The sequence below is a fragment of the Pempheris klunzingeri genome, chromosome 11 (assembly GCF_042242105.1).
Source record: "Pempheris klunzingeri isolate RE-2024b chromosome 11, fPemKlu1.hap1, whole genome shotgun sequence".
Lineage (NCBI taxonomy): Eukaryota > Metazoa > Chordata > Actinopteri > Acropomatiformes > Pempheridae > Pempheris > Pempheris klunzingeri.
In genome coordinates this window covers 2,842,164-2,866,332 of record NC_092022.1, presented here as the reverse complement: position 1 = coordinate 2,866,332, position 24,169 = coordinate 2,842,164, and the positions used below count along the sequence as shown (strand labels likewise).

Genomic DNA, 24,169 nt, shown 5'->3' with positions numbered 1-24,169 from the left:
GATTCCTGTGGCTTGATCAGTCCCAAACTCTGAGCAGGATTCGAGGAATGCTTGTTGTTGTGTGTAGCAGGCACGCAGATGAAAGCTGATCGCGGGAAAAAGGAAAGACATAAACCATTTCCTCCCTCAGTAAGCCCACAAACCCCCCCAACAAATCCCAGCGCCGCCCTTAAAAGAAACACCTCGCAGCAAACTACGCACGACATATTTTCTTTTCTTACACTCAGAAATGTCCAGCTTGACGTTTGTCCAAGTTTTGTGGAAATGTGTGTGTGTGTGTGTGTGTGTGTGTGTGTGTGTGTGTGTGTGTGTGTGTGGCCGAGCAGCGTTTGCTGACTGAACGGATTTTATTGAACTCACCGGCACAGTAAATGTGAACATGTGCTCATTGGTGTCATCAGTATCTCTGCATCTGACCCACTCTTCCCACTGCATTTTCTCGCTCTCTCGCTCCGTCAACAGCTGCACCTTATCAGCCTCTGGCGTTGTGCTGTCTTACACAATCCGTCGTCAAGCTACACAGCCCCCTTTTTCAAGCCTCCTCCTCCTCCCCTCATTTCCTCTTGGCCCGGGTTCCCACTCCCTCCACCTCCCTCCTCCTCATTTACCTCCAAGCGCGATCCAAGTCCTTCCACTTCCTCGAGACTCTAAACTCTCCGTTCCACACAGACCGGACAAAGACACACACCTGGCATCCCTTGCAAAACTTTCAGACCTTGCAAACTTCCATGCAGGGTTTTCTCAAATCAACACCTAAAATTCCTCTCTCCTCCCCATCCACAACGACCCCTCTCCATCTCCATCTTTCTCCCAACATGACCCTCCCCCTCCTCATTCCAATCCCAAGCACCAGCTTCCTGTCTCTCATGGTCCCTCAGTATTTTGTTAGTCACACACTTTTTCACACACTTGTTCTCTGCTTCTTAATCCACCTCTCTTTTCCCCACACCCCACCACAATCCAAAAAGAAAGGGACCTGAAAAACTCTTCAAGACCTCCCCAAATCTATCAGTCCTCCCTTTTTTTTTTCCTATCCTGAGCCGGAAATTCTTGGGCCATGAGCCAAAGGAATGGACTCCATTGCTGCACGTGTTGTTTTCCGTGGGGATTACTACTTCATACGTCATGGCTCACGGTCATGTCCTACGTTTATTGGTGGGGGATCTACTGTACGGCCTTCATACCTGCATGTCAATGTAACACACATATGGAAGTGACTAAGAGACTGAGGCAGCAGACAGACATAATGCTCTGTGCATTAGGAGTCTGAGGCAGGGGAATATTACGGGCTAACGGCTTAAGACAGGCACCTCAAAAAGGAATGGCCCTATATGCATACTGGGGCACATACTCTGTAGAGTATAATTGCAGCCATAAGCATGTGCAGATAGTTTGGCGGGGAAACAAAGATTTATATCGGCATGTTTGAAATGTTTGGCTTGGTTTGATTATAGTGAATCGGCCGTGGATGCAGCCCGGGTTTGAAGAAAGATGCAAAGTTGCTCCGTGCAAGTTTTCAGTCTTATTTCACACACTGGCATCGGCCGTCACTGTTTTAATATTTGTGCTGTCTGTAGGTGAGGAAGGAGGCTCATCAGGTGCAGAGGAGTTAAAAAAAATAATAAATAAAACATACAAAAGGTGGTTAATGTGAAGAGATGCGTTTGTCAGAGCAGGAAAAAGACCTGGTGCATTTCTCTTTTTTCACCACTAGGTGCTGCTACTAACATAGTAGTCACTACACTGCAGCAGCGTCAATGCAGATGTTCATCTAGATAGATAGATAGATAGATAGATAGATAGATAGATAGATAGATAGATAGATAGATAGATAGATAGAAATACTTTATTGATCCCCGGCGTTACAGTAGTATAGAAAAAATGACCACCACCATGAATACAAACAATAAATAAGCAAAAAATAAAAATGTACAAAATGTTGTGTGTAGCAGGTAAATAAATACAAAGTGTAATATACACTATAAATAGTACCAAGTGTACCAAATGTAATGTGCAGAGTAGAACAGTACCAGATGTAATGTGCAGGGTAACACTAAAGTGCAAGTTAAATAAAAACTGTAGTGCAAGTTTTAAAGTCCAGTAGTAACATGTTAATGTTAAATGGCGTGTGTAGTGAATCCTATCCAAGGTCCTTGCACCCACATATTTTGTGTTAAGGGGGACATACACATGAGTTAGAATTATACTTATTGCCAGAGTGGCTGTGATGGTAACAAGTGACCGGAGAAGCTTCAAATAATTGATTATTGTTCATCCGAAGTTCATCCAGCTTCTGCTACTTCAAGGTTTTATACAAAATCTGACTGAACCCACTGAGAAAGATGAGACCACAGCTAGAGAGAACTATTCTAACAGTATCCACTCTTATATACTCAAGCCCAGTTTAATATCAACTCAAAATAGCACATGGGTCAGGATGGTGGTGGTGATGAAGAGGCACGTGGTGGTGGGGTTACACTGAAAATCTGGACTAAAACAATTACAGTTAGTTTTGTCCCATTCCTGCGTGACTTGTCGCCATAAACATGTCTGCCACACATGCAATGATGGTGGAGTACAGGAGGAGCAGAGGAGGAGGAGGAGGAGGAGGAGGCCCCGAGCCACCTCGGGCACATGGGCCCCATAATTAAAACGCCTCAGTGCATGCGTGTGAGCTACAGGACATAGCTACATGCTTGTTTACATGTTAAGATCTGAAATGCCTGTTAGCTTTGGGGCAGTCACACCCAGATCCTCCCACCTCACCATCATTTTGACCCCGATGTGAAGCATTGGACTAATTCTGTAGTTATCTAATTACAGTAATTTACTTTATTTTTTTATTTTAAACTACCTAAGTGAGGATAATATTGAATAGGACAGAAGCATGAATGCTTTAGGCGTCCTCTAAAGGTATCCAATAAATCAGACCACAAGTTTTACTGGGAATATTACAGTGCTTAATTCAGCCAATCCGGATCGGGTATCCTTACGCTCCCCTGCGGAAACCGACCAATCAGGGGGCGGGATTCCAGTAATAGTACTCCACACATGCTTTTGGCTGCGTGTAGCTCCGCCCCGCACGGAGGGCGGGCCGGGGTAAAGAAAACAAGTTACCTCAGCTGCAGGCCATGTTACTGATGGGCTTCCTGAGAATGAGGGGCAGCTCCTAAAGCAGGGGGATATGAGCAGCGGGAAGATGAACAAGGTAAGAAAGTGCCGTCAAAAGTCCGTAAGAGCGTGGGGAGAAAGTTGGGCTCTGCTCGGTTTGCCTCAGAGTCGGTGCCGGTCGTCCTGGTAGAGTTTGCAGGGTGCGTGAAGGGTTTTGGATGGATGTGTGAAGCTTGAAGTTTTCATGCGCATGTGTTTCCAGATATGTTTTGGAGGTGGTTCCCTGAAGAGAGAACCAGGCTCCTGTGTGTCTGTGCTGCTCAGTGTGACCTTAGCCGTGTTTTACTCACCCAGGCCTTTATTTACATGCTGAATCAAGCTCCCTGCAGAGGTTGTGAGACCTTCAGGGACCTACTGAGCTGCTCTCCACGCGCCGCACTTCATTAAACTGACACAAAATGTGCCGAATGGGGTCATATGATGCAGTAAGCGGCCCCCACCACCACCACCACACCCCCACCGTCTCCGTCAGCGCCAGTCACTTACTGTTTATGTCGCAAAGTCAAATTAGAGCAGAAGAAAACACGGTTCTCACGAGCGCCTGTGCGCGTGCAAGGGTTTGACGTTGCATGACCACGTGACAGTTTTTGTTTATTAAAAAAAAAATCAAAATACACCTGGAATTGCAGGTAGAATATTCTATTCTATTATATTACTAATGGGTGGATGTGTTGGTGATATTTCTCCGATAACATTCCCAGTTTATGTGAATCTAAGAAAGCCAAGGACAAGAGATGCAGCTGACTCTCCTCTCTTTTTGTCTTATTCATAACTCGTTATATTTAACCAGGTAAAAGTCTCATTGAAATTTAAAATCTCTTCTTCCGAATTAACGAATCAAATAGAGAAACACTGCTGTCATACAGTACAAATGAGTGAACACAATATCCTGCTATTGTGCAACACATCAGGTAAGAGGACCTTAAGTTTTTGTTTCTCACCTGTTGCCACATAAAAGGTGTCATTTGATCAAAAAAAAGTGGTGCCTTGTTAAAGAAAAGTAGGTTTAAATAAATTACACACACTGTGACAGGCTGTGTGTGTGTGTGTGTGTGTGTGTGTGTGTTTAATGTACAACTTTGAGCACTAAGAGCACAAGTTGACTAAAAGGATGCTGTGAACAAAAATCTGTCGTGTGCGATGACACACACATGCTTCTACACATCTGTGTGTGTGTGTTTGTGTGTGTGTGTGTGTCAACACTGATTAATGACTTGTGTGGTTCATACCCTGGCCAATTAGCGTTGTCAGAGTTCCCATCCTGCTTTGCAACGTGAGGAAAGCCGCTATGGATTAACAAGAAGATAACATTGTCCAACCTTTCCTTTTACTGATAACCGTGCAGCCATTAGTTATGTATGTAGTTACGTATGTATATGGCTGCATTTTGATCAGATTGGAAAAGGAGCCTGAAAGTCAGACTTTCTGGAAAAACCTGGGGCAGGAAATTCAAAGAAGCAATGCTCCTCCTCATCCTCCCCCAACAACAAACAGTGTCGCTTTTGAGCAAGGCACACAAACCCTGAGGTGCTCCACTGGTGATGCTCAGCAATCAGCAGCACAGTGCCGTTGTTGTGCTCAGTGTACAGTAGGTATTCTATATTTGTAATTATTGGGTGTAACTGAGAGGTCTGATGGCCCAGAAATGGCCCGTGATGGCTGTGTTTACTTGGGACACCCCCTTAATCGCTGCCAAGCCAAGAGGCCGAAACAGAGGCCGGTTCACATTCCCTCGTGCCAGATGCAGTTACACCGATCTACAGTAGCAGCTATTCACTCTCACCTGGAAAAATCCTGGAGCATTAAGACGGCATGTATGCAAAGGCTTCACGTCTACTGCAGCAGAAGCAGCAGCAGGTTTCCGAGGAAGTGAACTCCTTCTGCGAGTCATGTGTCTGCAGTCTGATCAGATCTGGTCCTAACTAACACGCTTAACGATGACTTAGTCATCACCCCTGGATGATGTCATCCACTTTGTGAGGCCACTTCACGGCACATTTTGAGGCAAAACAGATGGCGCATTTTGTCAGTAAATATCAGCAACTGCAGTAGGGGCTTTTGGTGGTGCTGCTGGAGCAATAAGACCATTCTGTGTGTGTGTGTGTGTGTGTTAGCAGCAGGGGTCCCAGTGCACGGATGTGCTTCATGGCGGCACGCTGACCTCACCTCGGGAACAGGCACTCTCTGTTCCCTCCGCTGCCTGTCCCACCCTGTGGACACATGCGTACACACACTCACATACAAGTGAATCGACACACGTTTATTAGCACACATGCCGGAGTTGGTGCCAACAAATGATGCAGGAACCCAGACACCGGCCCGTGTGAGACGCTGTGAATGGAGGGTGGGATTTAGGTACACAGGAAGCCACAAACACACCCGTGAATGAATGTGTGTTAGAGTGCATGCCGTATTAAGCAGCCATTACAAAAATAACTACTTTCTTCAGTGTATATATAGAGAGAGCTGTGACGATTATTGATTACTCATTAATTCACACTTAAAGCAACACCCTTTAGTTCCAGCTTTTACCTCTGAACATTTTCTGCTTTTCTTTACTTTATGTGATTGTATACAAAACATCTTTAAGTTCTGGACGGTCACTTAGTAGAGGAGAGCTTTCTCCCCTCCAGTAACGTGAGCTCGAATCAATTAATGCACAGTCCTGAGAACGAATATCACGGTGGATTAAAGGGCCCAGCAGGCCTCCAGAGAGCTTTTGTGACTGACGAGTGCTAGCGTGTTTGCAACTGGACCTGGTTAGCATATCAGCAGAGACACCCCAATAACAAAAGATGGCGTATTACCATCGGTGCCAATGGTTTGAAGTGGTCGCCTCCTCTCGCTCCAAACCTTGGAGGTGTGTGGAGGAAAGCAGACGAGCAATAGCTGTCGTTTATTTTAATATAATTCAGACTGTTGCTCAGCATCGGTCGTAGTTAGTTGTTGGTCAGTGACAGGTCGACAGACTGTCTAGAAACGACTGTCAGCCTTTTGTTGTTGTTAGCTTACACACCAACTGGCTTTGGACTACACCTGTTTGATAAAATAACCTGGTGGAGCAGGTGCACACTGACTGCTTTCTATGTGAAATAGCTTCAAAGTACACAGAGGGCATTTCTCCATCTTTGGTTAATGTTAAAACCTGCACTTGTACTTTTTACTGGAGACGGTTCAGAAACAATATCTATGTTGCCTGATCTTGCGATTTTCTGATTTTCTCCTGATTTGTCTGTCCTGAAAAATGTCCTTTCAGTGTCTAACTGTTCAGAAGATATGTGGCTTGTGAAAAATTGGTCTATGGGTCAAAAGAACTGGTGATAAACTGTGATTACGTTCACTTCTCAAACAAAATAAGAAATTGAAACATGTTAACCATAAATAAAGGTACTATTTTCTGTATAGTATAGACCGAATGATGACAGGGGAGTTTACAGGTGTTGCAGAGAACTCCTGCTCATGTGAAAAAAGTTGCATATTGCTTTTTTGTGTCTCCAAAGGGAGCTGCACTAAGTCTGATAAATTGCCTCGGGTGATGTCACTTGAGGTTGCATTATATAATCAGCCTTATAAGTGTCGCCCTAATTCATTATGAGTGAGAGGGCTAACTATTCCAGTTATTAAATGTTTGATTTAATGCACTTAGGCTCAGTAATTATGGTGCCAGAGAAAATCAACTTCAAGCCGTTTAAAATGAATTATATACATGAAAGGTCAAAGTGCTAAAAAGGGTCAGACCTCTGATTGTGCAGTAACTGATGCAGCAAGTGAAGTGGCCTGAGAATAATGATGTAAAGATCTGAAGACAAAGCTCCATTATGGGTGATAATCACAGTTCCTCCAATGACAAAGTCAGTAAGAAGAGTTTCCACTCAAGGGTACTTTAGGCGTGTGTCCTCAGTGACCATCTGCAGCAGAAGCTGAGGCCACAGTGTCCAGTTCTGTGGGCAGTAATGTACCGCTCCCAAAGAATGCCCATCATTGTCTAAATATCAGGAATATTTTTAGAAACAAATAAGAGTTTCCAGTGATGTCTGTGTGTCTCACTGTATTTGTTTTTACATTTGTATGCATAAATCTGCCTGTGTGTGCATCTCCTGTAGATGTGTCCAACCCCTCCCTCGTTCAATCCAGCTACTGTTCTGTGACGGCTGGCAGACGTGCAGTGAGGAAGGGGAGGGGTTTCTGGTTAGAAAGCATCCCTTTGACTCCAGAAAACTCCTGGTTCCTTTTCCTGCCAAAAGGCTAAAAATATTAGAAAAAGGACTGTCTTGTGCGTAGCAGATGTTGAAGGGGAGGTGTTGTCCGTCCTGACACATGGGGGGGACGGGAAGAGGAAGGCTGTCTGTTTCCACTGACTGTCTGCAGGGAGACACATCAGCACGTGAGTGAGTGTTTGTGTTGAGTTTTGTCTTCCTGAGCTCTCAGGTAGCTGCTTACAGCCGGTGTCTCATGTGCTGCATGCTGTGAGCTCCATCATTATTGATCATTTGTTCATTTCCTGCTAAGTACATGTTTCTAAGTACCTGTTCTTCAGCTCTTTTCTCTCAGGCAGCAGACATGATCTAACGGTAACAGTTTCTTTATCAGTTCAGAGGACTACATACTGAATAACACATGTTTTACCAGAGGAAGATGTTGGTAATCCATTACAGTGGCGACAGTAATTACTGTCCTGGGGACCAGGCTCAGCATCCCTGGTTGTGACTCCAGCAGCGGTTTTCTGCTCTCTCTGTTGTAATCCTCCTCGAAGCTGTAGACCTGCTTCACTGTGGTTTCCTTTGCTGGACTCCCAAGTCGAGCAGAGTGGAGTGTTCCCATAGATTTGGTTGTTAACCCTGATCTTCCTGATCATTCCTTAGTGCTTGTGTGGTCATTTTTCAGCAACTGGTGTCTATAAACGGCTTCTTCCGTTGGTAAACCTGAAATTTGTACGTTTCCATATTTTATTGCACTTTATGGAAGCAAAAGCAAGCTGAAACGACGCTGAAATGGTTGGAAAGAAAATTGCGCTTAATAGACCTCCTATTTGGCAAACTTAGGTTATTGATGTGGCCACCTTTATCTCGTAAATATATCGGTACCGGTACTGATACCTTGACTTCAATGCCAGTTCATGAACAATACTTTTTTCAGCTCCGCACCACTTTTACACACTCAAAGCAGTTTTATTACATCAGTAATATAGACCAACAATGTGCTTTAACTTCTGTCTCAATTAGTTTTCAGCACATTGGCAGTTTTCCAATCAAATAAACCTATTTACTGCACGGTGATGCTGATGAGATTTCCACCTTCAGTTTAGAAAATTGGTACTTAAGTAGAAGACATTTTTTCCGACTCTCTTGTATTAAAGCAGTTTGGTCGTTGCCATAAAAATATCACAGCCCAAGACGCTAGGTCCAAACAAACGATATTCAAGCACCTATGTAGCTAGCACACGTAAACATATGGCTCATTTATGTATAGCAGCTGGCTGCAGGTTTTATTACCTATTTTACAAAGAAAAAAGAAGAGGTGTTGTCTTTGAATCCTTACGTTTCTTTAGCTAGTTTTTTTTCCCCCTATGCTTAAGAACTCTGCACTAATGTTCACCTCGTATCATAGCCTGTGTTAATTTGCATCAGCCGTTCAAAAAGTCGAACAATATAACCACTTCGTACATTTTCTGCTGATTGCATAATTACAGTTGACTCTCATTCAAAAGTCCATTTGGTGGTTGTTCTGGAGCTTTTGGCCATATTACATGATCAGCAGATGGATTTAGCCCAGCTGTCATGGAACTGTGTTCAAATTTTTACATTTTTCTGAGCACTTTAAGTACTTTTCATCCATGTTGGCTCAAACATTTGCTCTGCTAAATGGACCTGGAGGTAAGCTTTGGTCAACTACTGTTTCCAAGGTAAAGAATGTAACTCAACAATTAACAGCTATTATAAAGTAAAATGTATTTCTGCTTTAACAGTGACGAACAGCATACTTTTACTAGACATGGTGTTGCAGAGAGCAAACTTGAAACTTTTGGGGAGAAAAATCATCATACAATGTGTTGCATTTGACATAGAAAAGGAGCTCCACTTGCTTTTTTCCCTCCACCGAGGGGGTCATGTTTTCGGTGCAGTTTGTTTGTCTGTCAGCAGGAGTACAGAGAAAACTACTGGCCTGATTTTCATCAAACTTGGTGGAAGGGTTTTTAGCATGGACCAAGAAACAGCGAGTTAAATTCTGCAGCAGATCTGTCTGAAGAATGAGTTATAATATTGAAATTGTAGATTGTAACACTGGTGTCTACGTGTGAATGGTGTGGGCCAACTAAACATTTACATTAGACACAATTCTTATAGCTTTGGAAATATATCCAGACGTTTATAGTAGTTGCACTTGCAGGTTTGCAAATCATAGAAGTCTGGACTGTTGGCCTTGGCAGCGGTCTGCGCTCTCTGAGTGCCCTTCTAGTTTAAGATATAATCCTGTTTCTCAGCATTTAATGCTTTTTTTTTTTTGGATTGGCACATAAAGAGGAGACAGGAAATGAGGGTAGAAAGAAAGATGGGGACAGACTTGCATCCAGGATCCCCAGCGTGACGCGGAGTGGCACCACTGCCGTCCCCGACCCCCTAAACTACCAGGGCACCACAGCACAGATTGTCGTCCATAGTATAAAATAGGAAGTGACTTCATCTGCATCGGTGAGGACTTGGCCTCCAGTCCCCTCACATGAACTAGAGCGTATGTTTGTGTCAATCCATATAAGACCTTCTACAGCGTTCAGTAGCAGACGTGTATCGCTGTCTGACCATGATTGCCTGTGGTTGGACTATATAGTGGTCTTGATTGTGTCTGAAACAGGAAGAATGCTGCCAACCTCCCCTCTATGTGTTTATCTCTCAGCCCACACCACCACTGCGGTTTAGCTGACAGTAACTGGTTGCTTTTTTTAAGCTCACCGTGGGCCCCGCGCTTATACTCATGCACGCTCGTACACACACATACTTAACGAGATTATTGCACAAGTGCATAGAGGAGACTGAGGGTGTACCATGCAACACAAAGATTGTAAGATGACGTTTGTTCTCTTGTGACTGTTTGTGTCAAAATCTGTATCTAACATGATTAGGCGGCAGACATATAGGTCAAGGCAGAGCTAATAAGCAAAAAGGATACACAAGGAGGGTAAACTGGTCATGAGGCAGGAACATTTGTTATGTTTAGGGTTCAGGAAAGGGTGGATTTGGAGTAAGGACGAAGAGCCAAATCAAGGATTCACTACAAGAGGCTCAAGATAAGATAAGATGAAACTTTTGGTTTATTATGCGGAGAAAACTATAAATAAGAATGGACCAAGTCCTACAGAGTCAAAAAGAAATGAGTGAAAATCCCAGCATAAGAAATTTCCAAAAGTTATCACTACTCAGTTCTAGAGAGGGACATCAATCCCCAGACCGCACCGTTTCACATAGCAGATGTCAGCCCTCCACCAGCCCCTGAGCCACCCACACGGTCCACCCCTACCATCCAGGGTGCTGTCATAGTACACTTGCACTGGAGAGGGCCTGCAGCCGCTGAGCACTGCTGGCAGAGGGTGATGCCAGGCAGGCAGCTGTCCAAACACTGTCCAGTCTCTAGAACAGAGCCAGAGCAGCAGGATAATGGAAAAAGTGTGCAAACAGCCTCCTTTCTTTGTTACCAAGAGGGAAAAGCACACGCAGAGGAAACAAAAACCCTTTATGTGTATGTATCAGTTTGATTATTCAAAGCTACGCAAACACGGTAACCCCAGCAGCATGACCGCCTTCTTACATGGAGCTGTTTTCTCGTGGTGATGGTGCTGCTGATGTGTGTGTTTCTGCTCGTATTTGCCCTCAGATGAGTGAACAGAGAAACACTTTCTTGCCCCAAATCCTTTGCTTTAGACTGGATACCTGCCAGTTTCCACAATGTGTGTGTGTGTGTGCTGCCTCTCAGCATGACATTGCACATACTACTTGCTCACATGCCTCCCCTCCCAGGCCTGTTTCCCTCCTCTGATTATGAATCCATACATGAAAACATGCTTCGCAATCCCCATGCTTAGCCTCTGGTTGCTGGTGCTCTCATGTTCAAAGCCTCCACAGAGTCACGTCAGGCCCAGTCATCTGTGGATCTGATCCCATGTTGGGAAACAAAGAGGCACTGGGTGGGAATGGCTTCCACACACACACACACACACACACACAGATGTATACACTCTAACACACATGCTAACACATATACTACATGTGACATATATGGGCATGAGATTTCTTTTACTTTCTCTTTCCTTCGCTCTCTTTTTCAGCATTAGACCAAACCTTCACACACATTCAAACACAGACACACACACACACACACACTAAGGATTATAGTGAGGTTTGGGCGGGAACCACAAGGATTATTACTGGAAGACAGTTACACAACCAGAACAGAGGTTCAAGAGGTAAAAGGAGTAGAGAATGTATGTAGTTGCCATAGTTGTGAACATATGCACACACTAATACACACACACACACACATATATATAAAGGGACAACAGTCAACATTTAACATCTGCCAAATCAAACTCTTGGATGAAGGTCAAAAAAGGATTCTTGCTGTGTTTCTGGGAGCTGGCAGCTCTAAGCACTGCATTGCCAGTTCTGGTCCTGTATTGGGTTTCTAACATGAGTGTAAATCTCATTTTTCCTTGTGTGTGTGTGTGTTTGTGTTTGTGTGTGAATGCAGGGGGGGAAGGGAGAGCCCCACGTCTTCAAGGAAAAGACCTTCAAGAAGAAGCGGCAGTGCAGCGTGTGTCGTCAGAACGTCGACAACGTCGGCTCCTTCTGCCGAGGTAAATGTTGCCAAGCGAGGTCATGCGTCGTCATGGGTGTTAAAGTTTAGGTCAGTGGTGACTAAGACGAACATGGTGAGGTAAAGTCATGACACGCTAGAACTACGAGATCTGTACTCGGGTCATGCTGTAGGACTTTACATTCAATAAAATGAAAAGGGGATTCTAGTTGCATAGACAGGGAGGTGGACCTTTTTCATAAATGGATGATATTACTAATTTTGCATATTGTTATAGATACCTGGACTCCAGCTATGACAACTCAGTTTGCCTTGTTCTCCCTCCTTCCTCCTTCTTTACTCTCATTTTTCTTAGTATGTAAGACAGCCACCCACAGGAAGTGCGAGGCCAAGGTAAGGACCCACCTCACACCTGCTGTATGTCTTCATCCACTCTGTTTTTTATGTTTATGCACAAGATGAAATATTGCAAAATACTTTATTAGCTTGGCTGAGTTGGAAAAGTTGCTGTGTCATTATGAACCAAATGGAAACAGACTCAAAAAATAATCTGCGCTGTAAATGAAGCTTGTGACTCATTTGTCACCAGAGACTTTAATGTTCCTCATTAGTGACGTATTTGCATCATGCCTTCCTCATGGTTTTTCACCATTTGAGGTCTGACTTAATTATTTCACCTTGTTTTACCCTTTTGTTCTGCAATGATTTAATGGTCTTGAACCGTAGAATTAGTGCTACCAAATGTTCCAACATCATGATACCTCAACACATAACAATGGATTAGTTCCATTCTTTCTTTTGCTAAATTTCCGGAAATCCTGTGACGGTTTGCTCTACATTCAGTTGGAAACCAGGTTACTCTCAAGCCCCACCAAATGAAATGCATTCACATGGACTCATCAAGTCAAAGACCTGATGGATTTCTTATTTTAAAAAAAAGGTTGAAACAGTCAAATACTGAATGTGATAAAGGAAACACTGCCAGATGTGCAACACATTAAGTTACTTAAGTGAATAACACTAAGTGATAACTATGGGAAAGAGACATTTATAGTTTTAAATTAAGAATAAAATGCTGCTTGAAAGACGTAAAAGGATTAAATCTGTGAATGTAGCACAAATATAACGTATTACGAATATCAAATGATTGCAACTTAATATTTAGTAAGCATCAGTGTTGCTGTCTGTGAATCTAAACTTTTTGAAGTGGTCAGTGTGAACGTAGCAGACTCTGGAGCAGGTGAAATGTGCAGTCACCACCGTGACCCCACTAATTCAAGGTTAAGCCCAAACGCTGACCCACTAATCTCGCGTCTTGGGATAGGCCCCCGGGAGTTGGACAACTTTGTTCGTAAATTTTGACGTGACTGCACTGGACTTGCGTATCTGAGCTGTTTAGTAGATTATTATGCCAGTGAGGTGTGAAAAGACACATGACGGTGGGTCTGTGAGGGCAGGAGTCTTGAGATCTCTGCTAATTTGAAGGCCGCTCGGTTGCATTCCTCAGGAAGAGCTGCAAGCCTCGCTCAAACCCCTCACTGCTGCCTCTGTGAAAGGGTCATTGATGGAGGGATGGTATAATGAATAGACAGAGGGATGCAGCGGGGGAGAATGCCAGCCATGGTCGAAGTGACGGAGAGGGGGTAGAGGCTGAAGCAGGGAGCCTTGGCAGGCAGCAGACGAGGGAGAGAAAGCCAAGGGCGAAAGCATGTGGCAAAGACGAGCCTCATTCCTCCACCGTGGCTCCATCCTCTTGTTCTTTATCTGAGGAGAGGAGAGCCCTGAGGATGACTGCAGAGATGAAAGCATGGCTTTGAAACAGCACATGCAATAAAAAAGTAAAACCAGCCTTTTCAGTACAGCCTGTGATTTTGGTTCTTTTATCCTTGCTAGAGTTGTATGTTTTTTTTTAGTTCTGGTTGTTTAAAATGCTCTCTGTGCAGGACACATGATCTTCTGTGTGTTTCATTATGACAGATATTTGGAAAATAGTCTCATTAGCTTTCAGCTGAGAGTTAGATGAGAAGACATATGAAGCTACAGCTGGTTAACGTAGCCTAGCATAAAGACAGGAACCAGTGGAGAACAGCTAGTCTAGTTCTGTCCTAAGGTAAACTTTAGAGGTTCCAGGGCTCCAGTTCTGTTGTGCATGAAGCCAAAAACACCACGACCCACTGTAAAGAAGTTACTTCAATAAAAAGTACTGTGTATGTTCTGTAGACTTAGCCAAGCCGGCTATGATTTTATCATGCTCCTCTTCTTCACCAAATATTATTGGACTGAATGGATCCTAGTCGCCAAAAACTATCCCCCGTTTTAGAGACATCTCTTTTACAATGTAGGCCAATGGAAAAATGTCTTTTTTAGCCCGACGGCATCATGTGACAGATGCCGTCGTTGTAATCACGCTTCAAAGCCTGGTATAGTTCCTGGAGGCTTGGTCCTGTTTTCTGTTTAGAATCTAAGTCATTGTAAGCTGACTCGCTGCTAGCGCACAGACATGAGATTGCTATTGATCTTTTCTCCTCTCTCTCTCTTGGCGAGAAAGTGAAGAAGCATATTTTCCGAAAAAGGGCAAAACAGAAAATGTCACTCGATCCCTAAGTGTGGATATTTGCGTTCCCTAATTTGCAGCAGATATTTTAAATGGCACAAAAAATGTTAAAGTTTAGACTAACAGGCTGCAATTGTGTTATCAGAACTTCTCATTTTCTTTCTTTTGGAGAGAAATTGCATGAAGAAAGTTGTATTTCGCCAGAAGTACTGGACGAACTTCATCATTAAGATTGATTACAGAAAGGAGGGCGTTGTTTGGTGCCCTCACTGTAAGTGAAGTGTGGTTGTTAGGCGGTGATATCCATCGCTGCTGCCCAGGAAGGGAGAGGTCAGATAAGGCAGGGTGTGGGGGGGGGGTCTGGCTCTGCTATTATCTAACCTTGTGTGCAAGGGGAAGCTGGGATGGCATCAATCTCTAATACTGTAATACTGTTAAAAAAAGAAAAGCGTTCTTATTTTGTGATGATGGAGACACGGCCTATTTATACATCTAAATGGTACCAGCTGTCTGCCTGCCTGCATGGCCGATGAGCTTTAGTCTTCTTATTACAGAGAGTGTTACGAGTTCAAGGTGTTTCCTCACTTGCACGTCATTCATTCACATTTGGCATTCATTACCGTTTAACCTTGTGAGTGAATGAGCCGCCGCGACCGTCCTCTCAGTGTGCATATTTACTATGTGTTTGTGCGCTCTCAGACATCTGGAGGTCTGTCATCTGTGAGCCATCCCGCACTTCTATTTACATCTCCTGCCAGCCGGCGTTGCCGTAAGCTCGGCGACAAATCATCTCATTACCACACCGTCCCGAATCCCGTCAGTGGGTGATTGCTCCAGTTCTCGGAGAAAAACCCTCACGTAATTCTTTAAACCTGCCTCCTAGAGAGAACGACTGGTGGGTATAGGTAGTCTTTGTCCACATGGTCAACAGCCGCCAGCTCTCCATCTATTAAAAAGCACACAGAGACTCACACACACACACACAAACACTCAAACAGAAGGCCATAAACAGCTTTATTTCAGCATGTTCCGCTCTCCGAGAACAGTTCCTCCTTATCTTTGATCCCAAGTGGAACATTTAGTCCACAGGGAATTGGGGGGCGGCAGGGCGGGGGGTGAGAGCGAGTGACTGGGGCCCAAGGGCAAAGAGATGGAGGGAAGGTTGGGGTAGAGGAACAGTGGGAGGAGGAAGGATTAAAATTAGTGAAATGCAGCCCGTGACGAGTTGACTGGCCTGTCTGTCTAATTAGGCAAGAAGAGGCATTTCCGCTAGTCGGGGAAAACTCACAGTGACTGTTTGACTATTTGCAGAGTGACGCAGGAGAAACCCCCTCTAACATGAAAACACACAGACTGGCTCACTGACTGATACACACCGTACAGAGGACGGAGAGAAAACTGGATCCTGCTATCCACTTTGCTTTGAGTTGCTTTGTGCAATTACAAGCTGTCAGTCTCTGGGTGTGTCTTGGTCAGAATATAGAAAAGTAAAGACTTTTGGAACAAACCCTCAGTCACCATGAATAATGTTGAACAAACTAACGGCTAATGCAATGTGAATTATGATTGTTTTCTATAAATTAACCCACAAGCCTGCATATGTGGTCTACATGGTATGGAAAAGATATCTGGTTTCTGCATGAATGCTATCAGATAAGATAATGAGGTCTGTCCAGGGTTCAAATCAAGCCAATCTGTCTAGTTCTCTCTAGAAAAATGGGCCCATTTAGCTGACATTTATGGAGATATTACATTAGTGGTATACTTAAGACTAATCAGTAAAACTCTGGTCCAGAAATGGCTTTATTTGATATCAGACTCTCAACAGTAGCTGCTTGAGCTTTTGAGGTTAAACTTTAAAGAATGAGTTGATGTAATTAAAGGTTTGTCCACGAGTTTCCAACATCTCAGTTCACCAGCGGTCTGTCGTCGACAAACTGCAGAGCTACCTGCCAGCTGGCTGTCTGAAATTAATGTAAGCCGAACGACTAAACCTCCGTTGGTCTTTCAGCCCCCAGCCCACACCAGTAATGGTACAGAGTGGTGATTCATCTTCCACAAAACCTTTTAAATGTAGCGTGAATGCAGACATACATACAGAGAGCTTTTTAACCAGACAGTAACCAACAGTTTCTTTTCTCAGTCACAGAATTGATATTAATGACACGTGAGGAAATTCAAAATGTTAAAAAATGATGTTGCGGGATTAAACTTTGACTCGGCTTGTTAAGACACTGTTATTTATGTAAGTTGTAAATAAAACCATGACTCTGGCACCAAAACTGCGCTCTAACATAAAAGCAATAAATCATTCAGCTGTTCGATCGCTCTAGGTTTTCCACAGTGTTATTACTGTACAGGGCACAGTACTTTCTCCCTTTCATATGCACAGACAGAGGTGAAGTGCAGTGGTCTGTAGTTGTTTGGAAAAATGGCCGCCCGATAAGCCATCCTACAGATGGTGTATGTTGGCAGTGCCGAGCTGTGTATCATTCATAATTACAATCCCTGCTTCCCGTCTGCGTATCAGGATTCCTCCTTATCCACTAAACATGTCAGAATACATTTTACATGAGACTAAGCTGTGAGCTGTGTGCACCGCCTGCTCTTCTTTACGAGAAGAGGGTGTACAATCAAGTGCAGATAGACAGAGCGGAAGTGGGGGAGGATGCAGGGATGAGTAGAAGAGCAACTTAACCCTCCTGATGTTTCTCCAACATGAAAGACCTTCATCGGGACAGCGGTGGTTAGAGTCATGCTCCCCAGTAAACTTCTGCAAACTACTTTTTCTTTCTCTGATCCTATTTAAACCCTGTTCTTTCTTTACTGGAGCCGTTTTCCTCAAGGTCATGGTACCTACATGTGTTTTTTTTTTCTTTTTTCCTTCTGGCGAACAGAAACAGAACAAAGGAAGTGATGAGGAGATGGAAATGAGATGAGTAATGCCTGTCAAAGTGCACCATGGTTTATGTTTTCCCAACATGCAGCTCAACGTCACAGCTGACCCAACATCCCCCTCACCCTGCAGACTTCCTGCCAAATGTTCACATCTCATCCCGGTTGTAGCTGCGCTGGTGCTCTAAGAACACGTCACTCACAGCTGTCAGCAAAAGCTCCGTTTTTAGAAGTAAAACAATCTACGGTAAACGGCCCTCTGAATCATAAAAGTAGGTGGTAGAAGTCTTGTTTTGAGGAGATCTGAGTGACATTAATAGTGAGTAATCTCTTACTAGACTTTTGTGGCCTTGAGCCCAGGCCTCTGGTTTCCCTCCTGCAGGCCCTGCACTTCACCAAATACTCTGCTGCAGTCAGTGTGACTCATTCAGGATAACAGGACCCAACTGTATCGTTTTAACATTACTGGGACTATGACTGTCTCTCCTGACTAGGGGAGTCGCCACTTTATCACAGACAGCTCTGGTAATTGCCGAGATAGGCTGGCGTGTTTTGAGTTCAAGCTGTGTGTGTGTTTTGGTTGTGTGTGTGTGCATGCAGTGAGCACAGGCCGGGCGAGGGAATGAACTAGTGAGTGGGGAGGGATGTTGATGAGAGGTAAAACCATAAGCATGACAGCGAAGTTATCCAAGTTGGGACTCCGCCAGCCCACTGTGTGTGTGTGTGTGTGTGTGTGTGTGTGTGTGTGTGTGTGTGTGTGTGTGTGTACGTGTACCAGCAGGGGCATAAGCTGCACTAATTGGCCAGTGGGCTTTGCCTGTCTTGAATCTAACAGGAAGAGACCATTTGGATGTCTGTGTTACCAGGGACATAAAACATTGACATCCACAGCGGTGCAGGACATGAGTCACAGATTGAAGTGATATCCACTGCGACTATTTATACTGGCTTGTTTTTTGTGTGGATTTATAACATAGCGTGAAATGCCCCCAAATTAAAAGAGTTAAGTTTGTTTTGATGTGAAGTTTGAGTTGGAAGAAATGCTTAGAAATCCTGAAAGAGAAGTACCAGATCAACAGTTAAGCTCCTGAGATGCTGATAATGATATTGATCTCATCAAGTACCAAAAACTTCACTGTAGGGGTCTACCACATGTGTGACTAATGGGGTATTCCTGTCTTCCTCTTCTTGTCTTATGTCCCATCTGTCTAAATCCACCCCTTCAGGGCTCAATGAGAAGATAAACAAAACACAAATCACACAGACTTGACCACAGAGTCGTGGTGTTTGGGAGCTGTGGTGCGCTGCAGAGGGTGATGGCGCCCTAAAGCAAGTGTTGACAATGCACCATGTCTGTGAAGAATGTGATGGCATTGATGTGCACAGTGTAAACACTGTTTAGGCCGAGGGGTGCTGCAAATATAGAATAAGGAGGGGGATGCTGTGCTTTTGGGAACTGCATCTTTGCCTACTTATCAACAGGATGGATGACAGAGGCACAGCTGAGGGAAGGTCAGCCACAGAGGGATGAAGATCTGTAATAATGCCCCGTTTTGGTTGGCTCACAGGAGGTTTTTTTTCCATTGTTGATCTCTCCCAATCTCATCCCAGCCCATGTTTTCCTGCTTTGTTTATTTACCCACTTTTATTTTTGTCCGGCTCAGAGCTTTCAGCAATGTTTGGCTTGGGTGGAGGGTAAAAACGGATGCATGAGAACACGGCCGTGGTGCACCGTGCGCATGTGCCTCGTACCTAGAAAACCCTCCGTACAAGCACCATCTGTGCATTCCTGTGTGTGTTCTCCATCTGCATAACTTCATAAGTGTATGTATGCGCAGACAAATTTGTTGACCCGCAGCTCCATAACAGGGAATTGCATCCCACTTGGTCATTAAAGCTCCGCCACAGGGACCCATGTGACCTGCGATATCCTCGGCCTCCCTCTCAGCTGCTTGGAGCAAAAGAGCAACAGCTAGAGACAGACGCCCCTTTCTTTCCTTTTGGGGTCAAAAGAAAGTGTGGGAACAAGAGACAAAGAGTGAGAGAGGCAAACGTGCTGAACAGCGAGAAAAATGAGAGCAAAAACACAGATAACGGCTTTGTTAGCTGGCCTCACATACAGAAAAGCACTCAAAGTTTGATATGAGACTCCTAAGTCCAGAGGATAGAAGTGTTTCACCCATAGGTGTTGTTTTTGCTTAGCCGTGGCCTTGAAGTTCCCCTGTGCTAGGCCGGGTGCTTTCTGGTTTTCTCATGAAGTCCGCCTCGCCATGATTAAGAGGCATTAGACATGTGGGGTGCATTTGAAGTATCGTTACAAAGCTAAGCCAGGTAACTCTCAAAACTGCCATTAAATGAGTCCTGCAGGTTTGAGCAAAAGAGAGACCATCTGCATTTTTGACCGCCAGACATTCGTAAAAGAGACTTTAACTTTATTTTTCTGTTCAGCAGCTTTCACGTGTGCATGGAATTCACAAAAGGCACATTGCTGAATCTGTATCTTCAGATACTTAATTGGAAGAGCATGAGTATCTGTAAAGTGGGAACTATTCCAGAAATCCTCTCCAAGCCTGCATGTAGCTTACATGACAAACAACTTCCCAAACAATTTCTCTGTGGATGACAGCTGCAGGCAGCGTGCACGTTAGTAGTATGTTCCTATCATCCCCTATAACCCAGTGAAGCAGGCAATGAAACACACAATATATAGTTGTACCGAGTGGGCAAGTGCAAAGGCAGTGTAATTGTTTAAAAATAGAGCATGTGATCTCCCAATCCCAGCACACTTCAGTTTAAAATAATGGTTCCTATTACTACTTTTCCTCCTGTTTGGGATATTTTCAATTGGCTTAGACAATTTTTAAAGGATATTCTTAAACATGGGCTCTATTTTATACATATTTTGAGTTCGAAATGGCATGTAGATACCAAGATTTTTGGAATTTGTCCAGTAGATCAGCTCTGCCAGCAACTCAGAAGGGACGTCAAACAAGCTCAATTAGCTGTATTGTGATCCTTTACACCTGGCTGTCCACTAAAACTGCTTGTTTTGCCACCGACAGGCTCAGATTGTTATTCTGACATCATTACAGAAAGGATGATACAGAGATAAACCTGTGAGATACTTTTTGTTTGAGCATAAACAGCCATTGTATTGCAGCATTCAAATCCAAAAACAGTCATTTTACCTTGCAAAACTCAGGGGTGTCAGATCTACTGCCGCCTCGATCGATCCACAATAGCAGTGTAACCCACAATAGCACAAACACACCAAGTGTTTGTGCTATTGTGGGTTACACTGCTATTGTGGGTTACACTGCTATTACAGTGCTATTGTACTACACTGGATCTGAACTAACCTTTTTAAATACCAAAGTCACACAATAACACAAACTAACTAGCTGATACAGCAGTAGACCAGCAACTACCGTGTAAAACGACTGTTTTTGTGAATGGATTTTGGTGGCTTTGAAACAAACGATGTAAAGGCTGGTTTAACAAAATAATCTTACAAGTCTGTATCTGCAGACTTCCCGTAATGTTGTCAGACACTTAGAATAACAACCTGAGCCTGTCACTGCCAAAAAAACAGGCGCTTTTCGTGGTCCTACTTTAATCTGGTGCAATTGCCGTGATGGATTACATTACAGCCATTGTAGCTTGGTTGTTAACTGCTCTTGGCTGTCAGCGGAGGCGTTGTAATGGAGCAATTCCAAAGGTTTTTGTACCTACCAGTCATTTCAAACCCAAAATATGTCAAAATAGGGCCCAGGATTGGAAATCCCAGAGGAATCCAAACTCTTTACAAGCATGAGCCTTGAGGGTAGCATAGGACTGTGCCTTGGTTTGGGAATGTGTAGTTCTTCGTCACATTAACCAGAACGGCTGTTTTAGAGGGATTGAGGTCAAATTAGTGTGGAAGTAGTTTGTGAGGTTGCTTTGTTCTTTTTCTCTAATCTTGTCTGCAATGCTTAGTAGAGTCAGTTGTCTGTAGGTGCTTGATTAATGCTGACATACCTGCTGCATCACTATTGTTCGCACAGTAAGTTAAAAATGCCCTCTGGGGCGTTAATGCTGTAAGATATCCCTGTTTTCTGTTCACTTCAAGGCCCCTGGATTCTCCTCTAGCTCACTGATGATGAAAGCGCATAAGGTCATAGCCAGCATCGTCTTTCACTGCTGATTTGTTGCAGCTTTCATCAGTGCTCTCTGATTGGCTGTCCCAAGGGGGCTTAGGGAATGGGGAGACTATGAGGCCTGCAGCTAACCATCAAAGGAAATGCTGCACGAGTGCTGCGCTCCTACGTAACCGAGGATCTAATCAGGATCTAATTTCTCTCCTCTCAGTTCAATTGTTGGGAGGAACATCAAGTGTAACGCACGCTGGCTGCTTCGCATCATATGACGTCACATGACGCATCATTTGATGCTCTGGGTTAGCCTTGTTGATGTTTACCTGTTTTCCAGCAGCAAGTTGTGTCTTTGAAGGTATTTTTGTGATCTCACAGATGTTTTAATCCCACGCAGAAAGAAGTGTTCGCCAGGGCAAAGCGGTATATATTATATATCCAATATTTTGGCCTATTCAGCTGATTAAATGTACATAGGAGCTAAGGACAAGGAGAGCAGAATGGAGCAGCACAGTCTGTGTGCAGAAAGCTGATATCTGTGATATCATAAAAGTACTTTTAAATATGCAATTCGCTGTAGTACAACAGAAAAAAATTACATTTTAAATTTTTCATAAAGGGAATGCTGTGTGACTGAATCACAAAGTAAAGTCTGAAGTGCAGAAGCCTCAAATGGGGCGAGCATTGGGTCATATGGTCAGTGCAGTTTAGAAATTCAGTTACCACAAATAACAAGTAAACCCTATTTTTTTTATCTGTACTGTCCTGTACTGTGTACACTTGCAGGCACAAACACTCAAACACTGCCCTCACCCACCGTTTCTCACACCAATAACATACCAGGGCTGCTACCTCACCCCCTAGTTATCCCTCTCAAGCCCACAGCTCTCAAGCCATGCGTTGAGAGGAGAGAGCTGTGCATTATCCATTAGCTATGCTTCTTCTGGCTTTGATGGATCAAAGAGCATGCAAAGAGCTGGAGGACCCTGGGCCACTGCTGCAAAACAAAACGGGCCGAGAGGAAGAGGACAGAGGGCTGGCAGATGGAGATGGAGGGAAGAGGGCCGGGAAAAGGGAAGGAGGGCGGAGAGGGTTATGGGGGTCACGGCTCTCTGGGTCTCAGCGTCGCCAGCTGGACCCACCTGAGAGGAGGCAGCGGAGGGCAGCGCTTTACTGAGGGTGAAGGAGAAGCTGTATAGAATAAACTGTACAGAGCTAAATAGTAAAACAGACGTGATGGGCATGATTGTTTTAGTCACTTTGAAGTCATGCTACTAAGCATGTAACCAGCAATCCAGAGCAAGTTAGAACAAGCCTGTCGTGGGTCTTTTTTCAAGGATATTTGGTTACTGGTGGCCACAGAGGATCAAACTGTGTGACCCTCCAGTTTCAAGACACTTGAGGGACCATGAAGACAGAAGAACAACAGTGAGGGTTCGAAAGGAAAGAGCAGTGAATCAAAAGATTTCAAGAAAGCTCAGTGCGAGGATGGAAAGGCGAGAGGAAGACAAACAGGAAGGTATTTGTTAGAAAACAAAAAGGAACGGATTAAAGGGGAAGGAAGTATTGAGATCGAGAGAAGAGGAGAGGATAAACAAAAGAAGAGAGAGGGTGAGATGGGAGAAATTGGAGTGAGAGATGAAAATAAAAAGTGCAGAGGAAGAGAAGTAGGGACAAAAACAAAAGTGAGGAAGTATGAAGTAAAAGATTTGGAAGAAAGACGGATGACATAACGGAAAAAAGATTTGAAATGATGAAAATTTAACCGATCAAGTTGAGAAAGAGAGAGAAGGGAGAGACTAATGGATTGAGAGAGAACAAGATGAGAGGGAAAGGAGGCAAGAGGGATGAAAAGAGAAGGAGAGCGATGGGTGGAGGTCTATTAGCAGGAAGTTTGTGCGTAAGTGTTGGCCTGGGAAGATGGAATCTGGTGTGGCGTGTTTGTTCTGGCTTAGCGGCCGCCCTCAGCAGGCCCCTTCACCGGGCACCGAGAGAGAGAGAGGGATGTAGAGGAATAAATGGAGGAGAAGAGGCACAGATTAAAAAATGGAGAAAGAATGTGGACTGTGAACGTGTCAGCCCAGGTAAAGTCTGACTCGTGCTGCATTCAAAAACAAAAGCAATACAGGGTACAAAGTCAAATTTGGGTAACTGTAGCCATAACAATGTGGACTGAGTGTACTTCTTCCAGGACTGGCTGAGTGAGGAGAAACTGGAACAAGCAGATGATTCCAGAAGGTTTTGATTTTTCTTGTTAGAAGCTGGTTGAATTTGCTGCTTTTTCCAACAATACCACCAGATTTCGTTATGAGTTTTGTGGCATGGCTTCTATTGAACAAAGCAGGAATGAGGCGCTCGCTGACCCGGTGACGTGCAGTGCCTGCCAAACCTCCCAGAATTTCTCAGGATTTTCCCCAAGTTACAGTGTCCTCCTGGAATAGTGCATTCACTCAAAAACATATTTCTCCATCCTCACAGTTTTATAAAGTACACATTCTGATTGTTAAGGATGACTCTGGTATTTTAAATGGGGCCTGTTTCTGCATATTTTGGGTTTGAAATGACTGGTGGGTGCAAAAGGTTTTATAATTGGTCCAGTTGATCGCCTCAGCTG

The 24,169-nt window shown here is 44.1% G+C and overlaps 1 protein-coding gene across 4 annotated transcripts in view; it reads left to right on the top strand.

Annotated features, from left to right (window-relative positions):
- The window catches only part of tns2a (tensin 2a), a 51,112-nt gene that overhangs the window by 3,711 nt on the left and 23,232 nt on the right, over positions 1 to 24,169 (top strand). For 3 of the 4 annotated variants that reach the window (XM_070839003.1, XM_070839004.1, XM_070839001.1), the window contains exons 2-3: positions 11,911 to 12,016; positions 12,332 to 12,369. In XM_070839003.1, coding sequence (XP_070695104.1) covers positions 11,911 to 12,016; positions 12,332 to 12,369 — 144 coding nt within the window. Of the gene's footprint in view, positions 1 to 3,155; positions 3,209 to 11,910; positions 12,017 to 12,331; positions 12,370 to 24,169 lie in introns of those variants that run through there. The other variant, XM_070839005.1, reaches the window with a different exon arrangement.